Source organism: Physeter macrocephalus, chromosome 11, assembly GCF_002837175.3.
Source record: "Physeter macrocephalus isolate SW-GA chromosome 11, ASM283717v5, whole genome shotgun sequence".
Classification (NCBI taxonomy): domain Eukaryota; kingdom Metazoa; phylum Chordata; class Mammalia; order Artiodactyla; family Physeteridae; genus Physeter; species Physeter macrocephalus.
In genome coordinates this window covers 179,609,100-179,623,595 of record NC_041224.1, presented here as the reverse complement: position 1 = coordinate 179,623,595, position 14,496 = coordinate 179,609,100, and the positions used below count along the sequence as shown (strand labels likewise).

General features: G+C 43.2%; 1 protein-coding gene across 1 annotated transcript in view; it reads right to left on the bottom strand.

Annotated features, from left to right (window-relative positions):
• DYNC1H1 (dynein cytoplasmic 1 heavy chain 1) overlaps positions 1-14,496 on the bottom strand; it is a 67,831-nt gene that overhangs the window by 47,761 nt on the left and 5,574 nt on the right. The window contains exons 2-9 of the mRNA XM_007121674.4: positions 11,698-11,785; positions 9,548-9,721; positions 9,055-9,310; positions 8,336-8,522; positions 6,517-6,788; positions 6,198-6,425; positions 2,080-3,156; positions 1,180-1,359 (exon numbers count right to left, since the gene is read on the bottom strand). Coding sequence (XP_007121736.1) covers positions 1,180-1,359; positions 2,080-3,156; positions 6,198-6,425; positions 6,517-6,788; positions 8,336-8,522; positions 9,055-9,310; positions 9,548-9,721; positions 11,698-11,785 — 2,462 coding nt within the window. The remainder of the gene's footprint in view (positions 1-1,179; positions 1,360-2,079; positions 3,157-6,197; positions 6,426-6,516; positions 6,789-8,335; positions 8,523-9,054; positions 9,311-9,547; positions 9,722-11,697; positions 11,786-14,496) is intronic.

Below are 14,496 nucleotides of genomic sequence, written 5' to 3'. Positions count from 1 at the left end.
TTTTGTTTTGTTTTGCGGTACGCGGGCCTCTCACTGCCGTGGCCTCTCCCGTTGCGGAGCACAGGCTCCGGACGCGCAGGCTCAGCGGCCATGGCCCACGGGCCCAGCCGCTCCGCGGCATGTGGGATCCTCCCGGACCGGGGCACGAAGCCGCGTCCCCTGCATCGGCAGGCGGACTCTCAACCACTGCGCCACCAGGGAAGCCCAACAGTTTTCTTTTTCTTTTCAAAACTGAGGCATAATTGACATGTAACATTATTATTAGTTTTGGATATACGACATAATGATTCAATATTGGTATATATTGCAAAATGATGACCACAATAAGTCTAGTTAACATCCGTCACCAAACAGTGACCATTTTCTTTCAACAAGTAAAGAAGAAAGCCAGAATTCTCTTCTGATCTGTAACGAGACAAATAGATTTCCTATGACTAGGATGTCTGTATGTCTTGTTTAGCGTCTGGCCACACAACCATCCTGGGAATGCTGCGAGGGCGGCTTGAGATAAACTGGGACTTGCAGTTGATTCAGAAGAGGGGGGCCTGTGAACTTTCACTGTTTGGGTCCCACTGGTGGATACACTGCAACTTCTGTATCCATTTTAAAGGAGAAAACCTGTGACCCACACACAACAACTTTAGAACTGACCAACTACCATCTGTCCACGGAGTGACCTCTGCCATAAAACATCCTCCTTCTAGAGACTTCACAGCTGCACTCTCTGACATACACCGACGAGAAAGAGACATCCTACACGGGTGAGCCAAGATCCTCTCCACCAGGAATAAGAGGTTCTTGGATGCTGGGTGGGATGGTGGAGGGGGACAAGGTGGTGAGAGAAGGGTGCCAGGAGAAGAGGGCCAGGAAGAACCGCCTAAATTATCAGCAGAGCAGGGAAGGGCAAGTAGGAGGTTGTCAAATATCCAGAAAACAGAACTCTTTCTCCTCCCCCATAGCTCCCTGCTTCCAACTCACGAAGAAGGTGACTACGGCCAATACCACAGTTCAGCTCTACCGTTAGCTACACGGGATTTCTGGAGAGGACTGGACTGTCACTGGTAACGTCTATGGAAACGTGCTTCTCAGTGACAAACTAATCAGCTATGGAGCAGGGCCCACCCCTACGCAGACAGCAGACAAGCGGGCAGCACTGTGTGTAACAGGCCCCACACCCACCTCCATGTCCAGCTTGTTGACCCAGATGGGCAGGTTGGAGTAGGAGTGCAGGTTGAGGTCGTCCACGGCCTTCTGCACTCTGTTCAGGATCTCGGAGAAAGTCTTATGATCATACATGCAAGTCTCCAGGGACCGGACTTCCAGGTCTATTTTTTCCTCAATAATCAGCAGATCATCCACCTAAAGGAAGGTATATTTAGTATTTAAAACACCCACTCACTCAATTCCTTTATCTTACATATATTCTTCTCAATCAATAAACGTCCGAGGCAGAGAAGGTCTTCCACAAATAGCTAATCCTACCTGCTGGCGTGAGAACACACCTGTGTCTCTGTGGAGGAAGGGAAATGTATGGAAACGAGCAGCTTCCCCCCTTGTCCGCTCCTGCTCCCGGGAAGGGGGACCTCTGACTGTCAGTTTGGGAGGGGGACACCAATGCGCTCCGCTCAGCGCTTTCCCTCGCCGGGAGCCGGCCACGCACCAGACCGGCGGACTCTGTCCTGCCCGCAGTGGCAGGCGCGGGGCCAGGAGGTGGCAGCTGGGCAGCTGGGCGAGGGTCTGGGGAGGAAGTCCAGGTCTGGGGCAGAATGGCCGCAAGCACCACGACTGTGGCTCGAGAGCCCGTTCTCCACGCAGCTTTACCAGTAATAAAGCTCGCGTGCCCTTCACCTCTCTACCGGTTTCCTACCTGAACTTGGGCTGTCTCTTAACGGCTTCCCTAAAGCCGCAACACCATCCAGCAGCCCGGTGAGCGCAAGGCTGCTTTCTCCCTCTCAGCGGGCTCGGCCCTAAGCTGTAGGGGTCACGCGTGCTCTCCGCGGGGGAGCTAATGTATTAACTGATTAGCCATCGCTGGGTTTAGCTCATTCCCCGGACATGGAGGATGCGAGCAGAACACACCTTTTCTTGGAAGTTGAAGACGGTCTCCGCTAAGCGCTGCACGTAGGGGTCGAGCTTGTAGGACTCCCACACCAAGGCGATGCCCTCCGCGATCAGAGCCTGCACCTCCTTTTTCAAGCCCGCGACCAGCAGGGAGATGGTGTTGCGCTCCTCCACCTTCTCGCACGTGCGCTCGTAAGTCCGAACGCTCTCGATCAGCGAGATGGCAAACGGGTAGAGCTGGTTTGCTTGGTGAGCCTTGTTCACAATCGCCAGCGGGACCCGGAAACCGAGCCACTTGAGGTTTCGAACTTCTTTGGAGAGTGTGATAATCTCGGGGAGGAAGTTAACCTTCAGCTTGAGGACGTTTCCGGACCGGCCCCGGACGCGCGTGCTCTCGATGGTGAAGATGCGGCCCGAGACGCCCAGGTTGCGCTGCTGCACCTTGCGGGCCCAGTCGTCAAAGATCTCCTGCGTGTTGAGCTTCATGCGGAAGCTGTCTCCGTCCTGCTTCAGCTTCTGCCCCTCCACGTGGTTCTCCCAGCCCTTGCCCAGCACGTCCTCCACGCGCTTCATGTAGGCCGTCAGCTGTCGGTCGATCTGCTTCGCCCAAATGATGGAGCCCGACACCGGTGGCAGGTCACGCACGTGGCTCATCTTACACGCCTGGCTCTGCGGGTACTGGACCTTGAACTTGTCGTGCAGAGACTCGATGTCGTCCTTCACACGCTGGATCAGCTGGGTCTGGTACTCGCGGATGGCCCCACGGATGTGAGGCCTGACAAACAGCGCGTTGAACCTGGAGAAAATCCTGAACATCTCATTGGCGTTCTTGGCCGTGCCGAGCTGATCTCGAAGGCGAGCGGTGATCCGGGTCTCCACCCGGTCGATCCTCTCGTCGTATCTCTTCATCGCAGCCTCCCAGGCCTCCGTGCCCTCTTTGGAGACGTCGAGCCCATCCACTTCCTTGACGTTCTCGTAAGCGAGGTTGACCTCCTCTATGGCATTTGCGTCGGCAGCATCAAAGAGAACCTCGGCGACTTTCATGTCTTGGGGTTCGGGCACCTCTCCTTGGTTCTGCTGTGCAACTGCCGTGACCTGGAAGGAGAGGATTCGTAACAAAAAAGGTCTGCCAGGCGAAGACTCGTCCTGTTGCCCACAAGCAGCACACACCACACAAAATGACCCGTCCACCACGTGGGTTCAACGTTTAGTCACACATCTTACAACTATAACTCAACAAGACCGTGGAAGACACTGTACGGTTATGTTTTAACTCTGTGCTGGAAAGATCTTCTGACAATGTAGTTTCATTGCTTAAGCTAAAAGAACATGTCTTAAAACCTGGGTGTGGGGTTCTTCCCTCTTCAACGTTTAGACTATGATTAAAATTGCACTGGAAAGCTCAGGAATTCACAGGAGTGCTTACGTACAAACTTAGTACCCAACATGCTTTTCCTTTTTTTTTTTTTTTTTTAAACTTTAAATTATAATCCATCGGTCCGTACCACAGCAGAGAGACAGATAAAGTGCCACAGTAACTGAGAAAAGTCCATTCGGTTCCCTTCACGCTACTGGAGAGACAGCAGAGTACACATAGGATCTTTGCCTCAGGAAATGTTAAGACTTCCAGGGATATCTCAGGCCCACACTCTCACAGAATTATAACGCTAGGCAGGGGTCTTGATCTGGGGTCCACAGATGCCTCGGATGAAACGCAGACAGTCTGTGAATTTGTTTGGGGAAAATCATTATTTTCACTAACTCCCTAATTAAATTAAGCATTTCCTTCAACTATGAATGTGGGCGACAGCCACGGTTGTTCACGGTTCCGACTCTGTCATCAATAAATCCTTCCTCACCACATTACAGTTGTACACATTCTAAGATCTTGTTTACGTTCACTACTTCAGAATTATGGTATTAGGCCCGTCACTAGGTCTTGCTCTTTTACGTGTTCATGGAGAAGCACACAGATTACGAGATCCCAATTTCAAAACTGTGGACAACTGTTTGTTTGTAAACCTGTGCGTTTTCGTTTATGTATTTAAAAACATTCTGAGGACTCCGGGTGATGACAGTGTAGGAGCAAAAACTGGGCACGGTGATTAAGCGGCCATTTCCGCACAATGGAAAACAAGCAATGGCAGCCAGCACCTTGAGCTGTGTCTGTATCAGGTGAGAGCAGTGAGCTGACGGCCGTCCTGCCTAGAGGGGCTCCCATCCGCCAGCGCAGGCAGGAAAACCCGCAGCTTTGCAGGTGGGAGCACAACAGCAATAAGCATAAAGGGGAGATTCTGGAAAAGAGAGCCTGACAAGGTCCGAGGCACTAAATCACACGGACACCCAGGAGACCCTGGGGAGTCCTGCAAGAATGAAAAGTCTGGGCAGATTTACACCTTGCTGTCAACCAAGAATTCTATAACCGGTGAAACTATCCTTCAAACATGAGAGTGAAATATTTCTTCCCAATAAACAAGAAATGAGGGAAACTGTTGCCAGCAAACCTATGGAACAAGAAATACTAAAGGAAGTCCTTTAGGCTAAAGAGATCAGACAGCGGAGAGTAACTTAGGCCATAGGAAGGAATGAAGAGAACTGGAAAATATAAATCGGGGACAAACGTAAAAGATTGTATTATTATTTTTCTTTTCTTCTCCCGATTTTTCTAAGATATATACGACTGTTTAAAACAAAACTTGTAACGCTGTATTGCTGGGTTTACAATACATGTAATAGGTATGTAATGTATATGTACGGGAAGAACAGTGTTATTTCCACGGTTATAAATAGGACAAGCAGGAGGAGACAGAGCTATACTGGTTATGAGGTTCAGTCAGTATGGAGTGTATCATGATAAATTAAAGATCTATAGTAATCGCTAGAGTAATCACTAAAAAAGAAAATTCAAAGAAATACAGCTGCAAATCTATAGAGGAATTAAAATGATATACTAAAAATAACACAAAAGAAGGCAGTACAGGAACAGAGAAACAACAAAAGTGAGACGAATGGAAAACAAATAGCAAATGGCAGGTCTAAATCCAACCATATCCATAATTATCTTAAATGTGAACAGACTAAGTAGTCCAAAAGGCCGCTCTGAGAACGCATGCCTGCACACGTGAGTTGATTATACGTTTTACAAATATAAAGGACGTACATATACCATATGGTTTACAAACAAAAAGAAAGCAGACAATGATCTTTTAAAACAATGATATCTGAGAAGAGGGACGTGGCAAAAAAGGGTCGAGACACCCTAGGCCAGAACGAATCGGCCCCAGTCTCCAGTCTCTCATGGACACAATAAAGGGTTAACGTTTAAACCAACACACGCACGTGTGTACATATAAATTACTACTGCACTGAGTAAAAAGATGCCGAGGATGCGTTATTAACAATCTGCTCCACCCTGAATAGCAGGCACTCCTAATCGGAGAATGAACCCTTCTAGATGGCATAATTTCTAGACTGGATCCCCCCACAACCCAACTTACAGCTTATTACAAAATTTTCAAACTACAGGAGGGTAGAAAGAATTCTAGACTGAATACCCATACACCGCCACCTAGAGCCTGTCATTAACATCAACCAATTAACATTGGCTCTATATTGGCTTCATCCTATATCTATCCATTTACCAACTCTCCCCTATAAGTATTTCTGGACTGGGTTTTTTTAAAGGGAGAAAAGCATGGGTGAAGAAGAGTGGTGAACTGAGAAGAGATAAAAAAGCACGAACAAAGAAAAGGAGTCATTTAATTCTTTTAATAAATCTGAGGCAAATGCAATTATTATCCACATTTTGGAGATAAGGGGTCTGGGGAAGAGGTTAAATAACGTGCCCCAGGCACCTGGCTAGTTCAACGGTGGGATGAGGATTTAAACCCACGAAGTCTGGCTCTGGGGTCCATGCAATTTGGGGATGGGGATGAATCGATGGAGAAAGTTAAAGATTTGAACTGAAACACTATGATTCAGAATCACTAGATCTCAAAGATTACAGTGACGGGTGAAAACGGAGCTAAAGAAGTACTTCACAGTATAAAACAGAAACAAGTAGTTAAATCTAAAAAAAAAAAAAGAGAGGGTCATCCAAACAATGCACATACGGATTTTTAGAATGTGAATCACACCTGTGGCCTCAGGACCCTGACAATGACAGCTCTCAGCTGCTCGTGCTGGCGTCTGAACTTCCTCATCTGGTCAAGGCGAGCCTGAAGCTTCCTGTGAGCGGGGTTAATTCGCCACACCATCTTCAGGTTTTCTTCCCTTTTCCTTTTGACAATGTCTCTCAGCAACACCTGGAGTTTCTCATACTCATCATCCCAAGTCTGAAAGACTTCAAAGCACGCGACCATAACCTGGTATATAATTTAGGAAAGGAAGTTTATTATTAAAGCATATTTTCATCTCAGTGCCCTCAGGTTGGTTTGCTGATATATTACAACTCACTTTTTCAAATTCTTCATAAGCAACATGCATCAGTTTTCTAGTGCCCAGCACTTTCAGTAACTGAGAACTCAAGTCTCTTGAAATCGCCTCCACCAAACGCAGTGCCCTCTGAATGGGGTATTTTGTGTTTCGGATCTTTCTCAGATGGGTGAAAATTGCAACAAGTGCCTGCCTTATCTTGTCCAGCTCAGTGGCAGACAGCAAGTCATTCAGAGGAAAATCTTTCATCAGAGGATTGTAGTCATTCACAGTTTCCAAAGCCTGTTTCAGACCTAGATTAACAGAGAAACAGTTAATGGTTTTCACATGAAGTGATACAACTATAATGTTGTTATATGTCAGTTATACCACAATGAAAAAAAAGCAAAAAGATATCTCTTTTAGGTTTAAATACTGGTTAAGTAAACTAAAGTATATCCTCACAACAGAACATTTTGATGTTGCAAAAGATTTAGTGACACAGAAATTGTGCTATTTGAAATAAAAGAATGTATTAACAAGATAATCCCAGTGTGGTCTCATTTTTGCTTTTTTAAGAATATCAGTCAACTCATATGCACTCCAAAGGCTATGAGTGGTAGCCCCAAAGATTTCATCTTTTTTTGCTTTCTATATTATCTAAACATTCTAGTAATACCACTTTAGTTTTTTTTTTAACATTTTTATTGGAGTATAATTGCTTTACAATGGTGTGTTAGTTTCTGCTTTATAACAAAGTGAATATACACAAAGTGAATATACAGCTATACACATACATATATGCCCATATCTCCTCCCTCTTGCGTCTCCCACCACTTTAGTTTTAAAAAACTAGAATTTTATCATCCTTAAGAACAGTAAAATTTAAATTTTATACCCATGGCTCAAGTTAGGGGAATGTATTATGGACATAGAATCACAGAAAAACCTGGCTCCTGGTCTATATATACATATATATATATATATATATATATATATATATATATATTTTTTTTTTTTTTTACTTTCTCTGGCATAAGATTTACAAAAGAAATGTATTAGGAAAGAAATAAAGGTTTCAGAGGTATTAAAAAATTCAAGGTATACATTTCAGTACTAGTGAGTGCCCATATCCTAGTGAACGTATGCAGTATGATCAAAATAACTGGAAGGTTTCCACCCGGAATTCCCTCTAACATTTAAAATGTGGGCACCACAACCTTTTCTGGAGGGGAAGGAAAAGAACATGACAACTACTGCAGTCCTGATGACCTGTTCTAACACGTCTCTGGTGGGCACAGACTGGTAGAGCAACGTCCACCCACGGCCGGTCATTCCACATTTGTGTGCCTGGTACATGCTCATTCAACATCACTCCCCCTGCTGCCCGTTCAGAAAATAACTTTATCTTGATCACTTTTCCGAACAGGGAGGAGGGCAGAGAACAGAGGAAAGGGGCAGGTAAATAGCAGAAGAGAAAGTACTGACCAGCTCTCCTTCCAAAGCCCTGTGGGTAAAGAACTTCTGCTTAACGTAAACCATGTTTCTGCTTGGACTGTCAAAAGCAAACTTGACTTTACACTAAAAAAGTACAGCCGACTCAAGAAACCGAGTAACTGAGAAACAGGAGGGAAGCTCCCAGGGTCCCCTGTACTCATGCCTAGAAACTGGCTTATGTTCTTAAAACCCTGGAAGGGAAAGGGAGGTATGTGGGAAAATCATTTTCATGACCTAGAGCTGGGGGAAAGATGAGATAAGTTGCCAAGGAGTAAACAGTCAGGAAAGATGGTGCATCTATTAATTTTCATCACAAAACTCAGGTCAACAGCTTACTGATCAGACTAGCAGCTCTAGTTTTTACCTGTGTCAGTGTCGAAGCTAACGGTGGCATGGAAACGCTTGCCGTGTTTCAAGATATCCAGAGTCAGGAGAACTTCTGGGCTCTCTCGTTTCTCCTGGATGCGGTATAACGCACGTTCCAAGTTTAACCAAAAACTAATTTCCTGTAAGGCAGTTCCTGAGGCAGGATCTCGATCAAGTTTGGTCACCTTAGATATAAAATAACATTCAAGAATATTCAGCATTTAAACAAAGGTAAAAAACGTACCGTTAACTAAGAACATGCATTATAATTTAGTTTTTATATTTCAAGCAGATTTCCTTCCTTGTATTATAAGTGGTTTAGTTTGAAATCAAAGGTCTGGACTTCCCTGGAGGTCCAGTGGTTAAGACTCCACGTTCCCACTGCAGGGGGTGCGGGTTCGATCCCTGGTTGGGGAACTAATAAGATGCTACATGCCACAAAGTGCAACCAAAAAAAAAAAAAAAAACCAAAGGTCTGAGACAGCTGAGATTAGCGCTCTCTCGGGGATGGTATTTAAACCATGTCACACAGTACCCTGACCACCCCACTCCACCTGGGCTGACGTTAATCCTCCCCTGAGCATTCCCAGGACCAGTGGGAAGTACTGCTAACAGTCATCACAGAATTCACCTCACTGACAAGAACTCGGACCAGTTTTCTCAAAGATATTAAAGGGTAAAGCATTTTACATGATATTTTCAATACTGTGCTCTTACTTTTTGAATTTCTCGGATCCAGCGGTTAACTCCAGATTGTAACTGATTGAGAAAAGTTGGGTCTTCAACTTTATCTCCAAAGTCTGTAACTTTTGGCTTTTCTCCGCGCTCGTAACACTGTTTTGCAACATTTGTAATAATTGGATGAATGGGCAGGCTGATCTCTGGAATTTCAATATTCTGCTGCAGGTGAAGGAGTCCCATTTCAAGTTCTGCAATCTTTTTTTCAACTGAAGGAGCCATTTTATCACCATCCCTAAAAAGACAGGAAATACCTCAAACTTTAGTGCGCTATTGGTCTCCAAAGAGATTCTATTATTTCAGGTCTGTCAAATATTAATAATATACATTTTATTAATGCAGCAGATTTACATCCTCTTGGTTTACTAGCTTTTCCCTCCCGATTTCTGAATTTTACATCATCTTCCACAGTGTGTCGTGAACATTAAGTAAAATACGGCATTCAAACTAACGAAGGAAAAATGGTTTTTACCTGTCTGCCTTGCCAGACTCTCTGATGTAGGACTTAAAAAAAGGAGCCACCGCATTGCTAATGAAAGAGTGCAAGGTTTCATACGGCGAGTCTTCACTGAGCGTGAGGACTCGGAGCTGGGAAGATACTGGCTTGTCTGCATCAATCACTGGAGTTCGTTTAATGAATGCCAAGCTGAAAGAACGGAAAAGAAGAAATTAGAACAGTCTCATTCTTCATCAGTTTTAATAACTGCAGCCTTCTTTGTGTTGCATGCAAACTAAAAATTCATTGGAATGTTTTAATTTTAAAATCATATTAGGAATAGACTAAATTGTTGCTTTTCTAATAGTGAAATACATTGCTTCTCTTTCTTTACTCGCCTATGTGAGAACTAGCAAATCCAGGTTAAGGTTAGAACATGGGACCATGAAAGCAGGCCAAGTTAGTTTATCTCATATGGGGGTTGAGTTCATAACCTGGCCCTCAGGAAAACTAACCTCCCTATAGCAACTGCAAGTTACAAGCCCCGATTAACTTAAATCCGATCTCATAATAATTTGTCCCATTCACTTATGGCATTGAATCACACGTCAACTTGACTAAACAAAAGTCACCTGCAGGTTGAAGTGACGAGAGAACATTCCAGGCCCCTACAGCCTGGCCTAAACCAACCCTTCCAGTTTCATCTCCTGCTACGCACCCCCCTACCCCACCTGAGACACCCTTTAAACTACATGGCCCATTCTCTAAACTTCATGCGCTTTTGTGCAGTTGCTTAAGAAACCTATATTCATCTGCTGAAATTCCAAGTAACCCCCCAAACCCAACTCCAGCATCACTTCTCCCATGGGGCCATCCCTAAGCAGAAGTAATCTCCCCAGTCTTCATGTTTCATGGTATTCTACACCTCTAAGATTTTGCCAAGTATTACAGCTAGTTGTGTATCTGCCATCCTTTCTCCCAAGAGACCATAAACTTCTTGGGAAAAGGAACTATGTTTTATTCCTTTGCACACTTACTGCTGTATCTTACACATAACAGGTGCTCAAAGGTGGTTGAATTAACAGCTTCAACAGAAGCAATATTTGAATTTTCCAGTTCTCGTATTACGTATATGTACTTTATACATAATACTTCACATTATTCCAAAAAGTCAGTGAAGCTTCCTGATGTGACACGCTGAGAAGGAACACAGTCACAGTAGTATTCCTGCTGAAAATGTGCAACTTGACCGTAACCATGGAGAAACATCAGACAGATCCAATGGAGGGGCAGCCCATCAAACTACTGGTCTGCACTTATCAACAATGTCAATGTCATCAGACACAGAAAGAGAGACACAGAATTGGATTCTGGATCATGGGAGAAATACTGTAGGGGACATTATTGAGAAAATATGAATATGTACTATACCTAGAGTAATACTGTACCAAAGTTTCTGGAATTTGAAAATTGTACTGAGGCTATGAACAAGAATGTTTTCGTTCTTAGGAACTGCTGCGAAGTATTTAGGGATAAAGGGGCAGGTTGTCTATAACTCTCAAATGGTTCAGGACAAAAATGATGATGCAAACATGGCAAATGTTAACTGACATCTGGGAGTTCTGCATGCTATCCATGCAACTCTTGTAAGCCTGAAATTATTCAAAATAAAAAGTTGTAAAAAGCCAACGCAAAATAAACATTTACGCATTTGAATTTGAATATGTCTACTGGAGTATAAACTGGCACGACCTTTTTAAAAGGTGGGAAATCTGGTAACACACGTTAAAGGCTTCAATGGTGCATCGCATCTGAACCAGTAATGCTATCTTTAGGGATTTATCCTAGAAAGAATCAGACCGGTACCTATGAATGTTTACTACTTACTTATAATAATGAAAACTCAGGTATACTCTGAGAGCATTATTAGATATGCTAAGTACATTATGGCTCAAACCTAGAATGGATGATGCCGTGATATGGCAATTAAAATAAAAATATTTTAGATTTCATACTGACTTGGAAATCCTCTTAATTTGAATAAACAAAATCAAAGACAAGAAACTGAATTAAAGAGCAGAAATCTTTTGAGTGTTTTCTTAGTATCTCTGTCTAAGTCGATTAGGATTTACATTTAATCCTCACAAGTTTATAGTCCAAAATAATGGTATATTCATACTACTCACCTATTGGACTTAACTCCATAATGAATGTCTATGTTGATGTTATAGGAAATAAATTCTTTTTCTTCTTCTCCTTCATCACCAACATCCTCTACAAATCATAATAAATATTCTATCAAATTCATGTCAGTATTCCAATTTTTAATTTATCAACTGTTCAGAGCACGATTAGCCTCACCCCAACCCCAGCCTGATGTTTAAACCCCTGTGTGACTTGGCTCTACCTAATTCTCCCTTCTATCCATTTTTTCTGACTGCTGACTCAGGCACTTATTTGCTGTGTGATCTTGGGCAAGGTTCTTCACTTCTTGGCATCTCCGTTTCCTTGTTTGTAAACTGGGGACGCACTGGCATGCCTGGATCGTTGAATGATTGACTGAGCCGCTGCCTAGAGGGCCCTGGCCCCAGGGCGGTGCTAGATGGTGTCCGATAAGGCCAAGTTCTCCCCACCGCATCCCAGCAGTCTCATCCCCTGTGCTCCAGTCACAGAGGTCGCTTCCCACCCCCAGCCCCAGGGTATTCTGCTCAGGTGTCTACTCAGCGCTTTCTATGCGACAGGCATTACTTTATAATGCGCACCACACATCTACCCCTCACGACAACACTACAGGGCTTGGCATGGCTATTATTATTCTTATTTTCCAAGCAAGGAATTTAAGTAAATTGCCCTCAGACATGTGACTGGAAAGGGACAGAGTGAAACTTCAGAAGTCTGATTCCAAACCCCGGCTCCTCACCAGTACACAGCCTGCCCTCTTCCCTCTTTAAGGCCCCAACAGGGAAACCCCAATCAAGAAAACTGCTATCAAGAAACATCCCCAGGTCACCAAGGGGGCATTCATCTGGCTGTCCCCTCTGCTCTTATAGAGCTTTCAGAGCCTGCTCTGGGGTCAATTTATGAATACAGCAGTAATTTGAAAAAGCTTACTGGAATTTAATACTAAGATAACTCAAGATGCATGTGAATAAAATTTCTAGATAGTTAAAAATGAAAATTGAAAAATTAATATAAAAATCATAAAAATGGGAAGTAATACAAACCTCTAGATCTAGTACTAATCAGCTAGATGCATACACCCTCTAGTTGAATTATCTTTGGTACGACATACTGTATGGAATAACTGTATTAGCAAAAATTAATATCGAAGGATTAATCTAACTTGATATGTACGATTCGCCTTCACTTCTAAGTCATGGTGTAATAACAAAGGCAGCAGACTTAACTAAGTGATCTCGGGAAAGTCATTTTTCTTCCTCTCAGCTTCAAATTCGTAAAACGTAAAAGGAGCAACAGAGGAGGGGGTGGGATATTAAATTAGGTGGTCTATAAGGTTTCTATAAATGCTAAAAACTATGAGCAAAAGCTATTTACTTCTTTCATTTCAAGATGAGACAAATACAAAATTCACACTAAAAGAATATAAAATATTAGTATATTTGTTTATATATATAAATATATATTTATCAAGACAATAACTCTTCCAAAATGTTGTTTTTAGTATAATTTTAGGAAGGAGAGGAGGAGTGAGTGGCGGAACTTTTTCATACGCCAGTGACTTCCTAGCTGTTTTTTAAAATTACTAACTACCTCAAAAAAAAAAACCCCCAAACCAACCAACCGAGTTTTCTAACTACTGAAATGTGGACATACCACAAGGTAAGATAAATCATACTGCCTGAAACCAATCAAACATATAATTGCAATCTGTAAAACACAAAGACGAAGAGTATAAGGAAATACCCCCAAACTAAAATAGCTGTCAGGGTGGTGGGATTATGAAATATTTTTTCCCTTGATTTTTGGAACTTTCAATAATGCTGTTCTATGATTTATATAAAATATATGTCATTAAGATAACACCCAAACAATAAATAGACAATAAAAGTAACATTCTATAATCACCAAAGGAAATTACTAAGTAAAAATATGGTGTAACTTTGAATCATATCTTCCTCCCGGACAGAGCGGCATCCTCTATACAAATAAAATCATATAGAAAACATGCCGACTGGACACAACATCTAACCACATCCCCAGCACATCCTAATGCAAACAGGGTTAAAGGAACCTGGTGGCAGGCCAGGCGATGAGTCACGGCTGTCTCGGGACCACTGTGAACGCCCAGCCCAGCCCAGCCCAGCCCGAGCTAGGAATAACACTGCAATGCAGCAGGAGCCGGCTGGGGCTCGGGAATGCACACACGATGACATAATCCTCAGACATGGGTATGCAAAAGAGGTGTCCCCTGCTGCTTTGTAAAATTCTAACTTCCTTTGATGACAGTAATTTATGCAAGTCATTATTAATATCAGCCATAGACTACATTTTGGATTAGTTTTTTTAACGCTATTCCCCATAAATACGAAGATCATATGAAGTCTGAGGATGTCTATTTCCATTATAAAGAACACATGACATTGTTTTATAAACTGCCAAACAATTTAAACTTTCCTGCCTCTTTATAAATTATTAAATTTTCCAAATAACAATAATTCTATTTCTGCAGAAACTTTTTTAAAAAATTGTTAAAAGGAGGAGAGAAAGACACTTAAGAGTTGATTCCTAACAGAGGGTACTAATCCTGCTATATTAGAGGCTTATATACGAACACAATCTGCACGTTTATCAGGTAATACCACTTTCGGTAAAGTCTGAACCAGTTTCCTAATGATGCTAAAGTTACTGGTTAATACACAACAGGGGCTTCCCTGGTGGCGCAGTGGTTAGGGTCCGCCTGCCGATGCAGGGGACGCGGGTTCGTGCCCCGGTCCGGGAGGGTCCCGCGTGCCGCGGAGCGGCTG